General features: G+C 42.5%; 1 protein-coding gene across 3 annotated transcripts in view; it reads left to right on the forward strand.

The window, feature by feature from the left end:
- The window catches only part of LOC134347212 (probable ATP-dependent RNA helicase DDX60), a 172,994-nt gene extending 167,374 nt beyond the window's left edge, over positions 1 to 5,620 (forward strand). For all 3 annotated transcript variants that reach the window (XM_063049505.1, XM_063049507.1, XM_063049506.1), the window contains one exon: positions 3,938 to 5,620. In XM_063049505.1, the coding sequence (XP_062905575.1) occupies positions 3,938 to 4,043 (106 nt within the window). In that variant the 3' untranslated portion in view covers positions 4,044 to 5,620. The remainder of the gene's footprint in view (positions 1 to 3,937) is intronic.
- Positions 5,621 to 6,000: the final 380 nt, after the last annotated feature.

Here is a 6,000-nt window from a genome sequence, read left to right on the forward strand (position 1 = left end):
CTGAGCCACGCCTACACGGAGCATTGTTGCAGGAAAGCTGCATCCATCATCAGGCACTCTCACCTCCCAAGTCATGCTCTCTTCTTACTGCTGCCATCAGGAAGAAGATACAGGAGCTTCTGGACCTGCACCACCAGGTTCAGGAACAATTATTACCCCTCAGCCAGCAGGCACTTGAACCAGAGGAGATAACTTCACTTGCCCCATCACTGAAATGTTCCCACAGACTCCAGACTCACTTTCAAGGACTCTTCATCTCATGTTCTCAATGTTTATTGCTTATTTATTTATTTACTTACTTTTCATTATTTCTTTTACTTTCTTTTTGTATTTGCACAGTTTGTTGTTGTTTGCACATTGGTTGAATGCCCTGTTGGTGCAGTCTTTCATTGATTCTATTATGATGATTGGATTTATTGAGTATGCCCACAAGAAAATGAAATTGGGGTTGTGTATGGTGACATATATGTACTTTGATAATAGATTTACTTTGACCTTTATTACAGCATTAGCAGTCAGTGCTTGGGGTTCGATTCCTACTGCTGTCTGTAAGGAGTCTGTACATCGTCCCTCTGATTGTGTGAGTTTACTCCAGGAGCTCCAGTACCCCCCCCCCCCCCACATTCCAAAGGCGTACTCTTTAGGGTTTGTGAGTTATGGGCATGCTATGTTGGCGCTGGAAGCATGACAACACTTGCGGACTGCCCTCACGCACATCTCAGACTGCGTTGGTCGTTGATTCAAATGAATCATCTCACTGTAACTTTCGATGTGCACATGACAACTAAAGCTAATCTTTAGGAAACTTTGGTTCAGTCACATGGAGTATGGGCAATCCCTGAGTTACAGTTGTTCAAGTACAGCAATTCGCCCTTACAGAATTCATAACTCACTACCCAAAAATGTGAGATAAGGGAATAAAATTCACTCTCTCAGAAGCTGTGTGGAAAAACAAGTTAATAAATCAACACAAAATGTATTTCCCTTTCCTGTTCTGTCGATCTCTATTTCTCCATACTTGTATTGCCCTGAGACTGATATAGACTCATTAGAGTGCAATGCCTCCTTCTACACTCAGTGGCCACTTTATTAGGTACACCTGCTTGTTGATGCAAATATGGATCATGTGGCAATCATGTGGCAGCAACTCAATGAATAAAAGCATGCAGGCATGGTGAAGAGGTTCGGCTGTTGTTCAGACCAAGCATCAGAATGGGGAAAAAAATGTTATCTAAGTGACTTTGACCGCGGAATGATTGTTGGATAATCAGTTCTGAATGTAATTTGCTTACTTTTATCGTTTGCATGATTTGTTTTTGCACATTAGGTGTTTGACGGCCTTTTTAATGGGTTCTATTGGGTTTCTTTGTTTTGTGGCTGCCTAAAGACAAATCTCAAAGTTGTATGGAGTATATATACTTTGATAATAAATGTACTTTGGTGCCAGACAGGATGGTTTGAGTATCTCAGACAGTGCTATGTTCCTGGGATTTTCATGCAGAACAGTCTCTAGAGTTCTCAGAGAATGGTGAGATAAATAAAAAATACCCAGTTCTGTGGGCAAAAATGCCTTGTTAATAAGAAAAGTCAGAGGAGAATGGCTAGATCTGTCCAAGCTGACAGGAAGGCGACAGTAATTCAAATAACGCAGAAGAGAGAGCATACAAAGAAGCCAGAGCTAGTGGGAAGATAGAGGATTGGGGAGCTTTTAAAAACTTGCAGAAGGAAACTAAGAGGGTCATTTGGGAGGAAAAGATGAATTATGAGAGGAAGCTGGTGACTAATATCAAGAAGATACTAAAAACTTTTTTAGTACATAAAGGGTCAAAGAGAGCCGAGGGTAGATATAGGACCAATACAAAATGACGCTAGAGATATTGTAATGAGAGATGTAGAGATGGCAGAGGAACTGAATGCATAATTTGCATCAGACTTCACAGTGGAAGACGTCTGCAGTATACTGGACATTCAAGAGTGTCGGGGAAGTGAAGTAGATGAAGTGAAAATTACGACTGAGAAGGTGCTCGGGAAGCTTAATGGTCTGGGGATGGATAAATCTGGACCTGATGGAATACACCTTTGGGTTCTGATGGAAGTAGCTGGAGAGATTGCAGTGCCATTACCGATAATCTTTCAAGAATCGATAGGTTCTGGCATTGCACCAGATGACTGGAAAATTGCAAATGTTACTCCGCTATTTAAGAAGGGTGGGAGGCAGCAGAAAGGAAACTATAGACCTGTTAGCCTGACACCAGTGGTTGGGAAGTTGTTGGAGTCGATTGGTTGGGATGAGACTATGGATTACATGGAGGTACATGACAAGATAGGCCACAACCAGCATGGTTTCCTGAAAGGAAAATCCTGCCTGACTAACCTACTGCAATTCTTTGAGGAAATTACAAGCAGGGTAGACAAAGGAGATGTAGTAGATGTGGTGTACTTGGATTTTCAGAAGGCCTTTGACAAGGTGCCACACATGAGGCTGCTTAGCAAGATAAGAACCAAAGGAATTACAGGGAAGTTACTAGCATGGGTGGAGCATTGGCTGATTGGCAGAAAACAGAGGGTGGGAATAAAGGGATCCTATTCCGGCTGGCTGCCGATCACTAGTGTAGTTCCACAGGGGTCGATGTTGCAATGTTGGGACTGCTGCTTTTTACGATGTATGTCAATGACTTGGACTATGGTATTAATGGATTTGTGTCTAAGTTTACCGATGATACAAAGATAGGAGGAGGAGCGGGTAGTGTTGAGAAAACAGAGAGCCTGCAGAGAGACTTAGATAGTTTAGGGGAATGGGCAAGGAAGTGGCAAATGAAATACAGTGTTGGGAAGTGTATGGTCATGCACTTTGGTGGAAGAAATAAACGGGCAGACTATTATTTAGATGGGGAGAGAATTCAAAATGCAGAGATGCAAAGGGACTTAGGAGTCCTTGTGCAAGATACTCTAAAGGTTAGCCTCCAGGTTGAGTCAGTTGTGAAGAAGGAGAATGCAATGTTGGCATTAATTTCTAGAGGTATAGAATATAAGAGCAGGTATGTGATGTTGAGGCTCTATAAGGCACTCGTGAGACCACACTTGGAGTATTGTGTGCAGTTTGGGGCTCCTTATTTTAGAAAGGATATACTGACATTGGAGAGGGTTCAGAGAAGATTCACGAGAATAATTCCAGGAATGAAAGGGTTTCTATGTAAGGAACGCCTGGCAGCTCTTGGGCTGTATTCCCTGGAGTTTAGGAGAATGAGGGGAGGAATCTCATAGAAATATTCCGAATGTTAAAAGGCCTAAACAGATTAGATATGGCAAAGTTATTTCCCATGGTAGGGGAGTCTAGGACAAGAGGGCATGACTTCAGGATTGAAGGACGTCTTTTCAGAACTGAGATGCGGAGAAATTAGTTTAATCAGAAGGTGGTAAATCTGTGCAATTTGTTGCCATGAGCGGCTGTGGAGGCCAAGTCATTGGGTCTATTTAAGGCAGAGATAGATAGGTTCTTGATTAGCCAGGGCATCAAAAGGTATGGGGTGAAAGCAGGGGAGTGGGGATGACTGGAAGAATTGGATCAGCCCATGATTGAGTGACGGAGCAGACCTGATGGGCCAGATGGCCTACTTCTGCTCCTATATCTTGTGGTCTTATGGCCACGCTTTACAACAGTGGTGTGCAGAAGAGCATCTGTGAGTGCACAGCGCATTGAATCTTGAAGTGAATGGGCTACAGCAGCAGGAGACCATGAACATGCACTCAGTAGCTGCTTTAATAGGTAGAGGAAGGACTGAGTGTGTTTTCTGTACTTGTACTGTGAAGCTCTTTGTCCGTAAGAATATTGCTTTCAGAACTGCTGTAGACTCAGTGGACTCCAATGCTTCCTTCCATGTCAGCTGTACTAAGTGATTCAATTATTAATCTCCAACAATGGCTTTTGTTTTTACAGCACGTCTCTAGCGGATATGTGCGACAGGGATGACGACCCTGTTGTATTAGCTTTTCAGCAGCTCAACGAGGATTACCATGCTAAGCTTGTCAAAGTTTACAGCTAATGCACTGAAGATTCCAACACTGTCATCATTGAATGTGGTATAGGACGGCATGGGGACATTTCTGAGCTATGATAAGATCCTGTCTGGTGGGAAAAGGAAACATTTCAAAGACATCAAAATCAGCCTGAAGAAATCCAACATTACATCCAAACTTATTGACCTCAGTAGATACACCCGGAGGAAATCTGTTGAAGAGGGATCTGCGCTACGTGAGAGCGATCTTGAGAGACTGAACAACCAAAAGACCCAATCACCGAACACAGCCACCACTTACTCTTGGCCACACTGCACCAGAATATGTGGAACCTGGATTGACCTCTCCAGCCGCCTGAGGACACAGCAATAGAAAACTCCTCAGCAGAACCCCATACTCAACTTGAGTGAGCAGTCCGTTGCTAAAATCCTTAGCTGTTCTGGGAACTCGGGTCTATGGACTCAATTTGGTTCGGAATGCTGTAGCTTGCTTCTATTATTTACATGATTTGTGTTTAATTTATCTTTCTTTGCACATTGGGTGTTAATATTTTTTTAATTAAGTTCTTTCGAGTTTCTTGCTTTGCAGCTGTCTGTAAGCAAACAAAACTCAGGGTTGTATAATTTATACACTCTTTGACATTAAGTGTACATTGAATCCTAACTGCCTCTTCCCTTCAATGCCAAACAGATAATAATATGTTGCAAAAATTACACATTGATAGATAGACAGACAGACGTCATATTTTTCCCAGGGTTTAAGTGTCTAGTAGCAGAAGACATGAGTTTAAGATGAAGGGGGTGATTTCAAAGGGGATATAAGGCCCAAGTTTTTCACTTAGATGGTGGTGGGACCTGGAATGTGCTGCCTGTCTTGGTAGTAGAGGCAGATACATGAGAGGCTTTCAAGAGACATTCAGATAGACACATGAATGAGAGAAAACTGGGAGGATAATGGCCATTATTAATCCACTCCCTGTTTAGTTGGCCATTTGACTACTAATTTAATTGATTTGGCACTTTGTGGGCTGAAGAGTCTTCTCCTGTGCTGTACTGTTTGATGTTCTATGATTGCTTCTGTTTTGGGGGATATTTATTATCAATATATTGGAATAAAGTTGTATTAATTCACCTACACCTTCAGGAAGAAACCATTCAGCCCAGTAGGCCAACTTCTCGAGTCCATCTATCCAGTCGGCGGCACAAAGGACAGCAGTTAACGTAACGCTATTACAGCGCCAGCGATCACCGATCAGCATTCGGGGTTCAATTCTGTGCCACCTGTACCCTATGACCATAGGACTTTCTTCCAAGCTCTCTGGTTTTCTCGCACGTTTCTCCCATGTGTACGGCTTAGGGTTAATAAGTTGTAGACATGCTACGTTGGCGCCGGGAATGTGGCAACACTGGAGGGCTGGCCACTACAATGCTTGCAATTTGGATTTGACTAAAACGACACATTTCGCTCTATGTTTTGATGTACGTACGTGTGTGAAATAACATTAATCTTTTAAGATTCTTTTGAATGAAGTCAAAATCAAGTTTATAGACGTGTGTACAAGTCCATGTATGCAGAAGGTACAATAAAAACTTACTTACAGAGCCATCACAGGTACATGACAGGACTATGGACTTTTTCAGTCTTATGGTTTTTATATTCTGTGTTTTTGCCCATTCGTTCTCGTGGTTTTCTGTTTGTACGGAGCGGATTGGGGCTCAATGTCCTTATTTCATTTTTGTTAGTTTTCTTGTGCATGGGAGGGGGATTAGGGGGCTGAGGTTCTTGCTGTGTTCCATACGTGGAGGGGAACAGAGGATGGGGGGGTTAATGATCATGTTGACCTTTAGTTTTGCAGGATGGGTGGGTTTGCTGTTTCTCTTTGAACTGACTTCCATGTATTTTCTTTGTTTTGTGACTATCTGGAGAAGAAGAATCTCTGAGTTGTACACTGCATACTGATTGTATGATCCTAAAATGATTCTG

The sequence above is a fragment of the Mobula hypostoma genome, chromosome 5 (assembly GCF_963921235.1).
Source record: "Mobula hypostoma chromosome 5, sMobHyp1.1, whole genome shotgun sequence".
NCBI lineage: Eukaryota > Metazoa > Chordata > Chondrichthyes > Myliobatiformes > Myliobatidae > Mobula > Mobula hypostoma.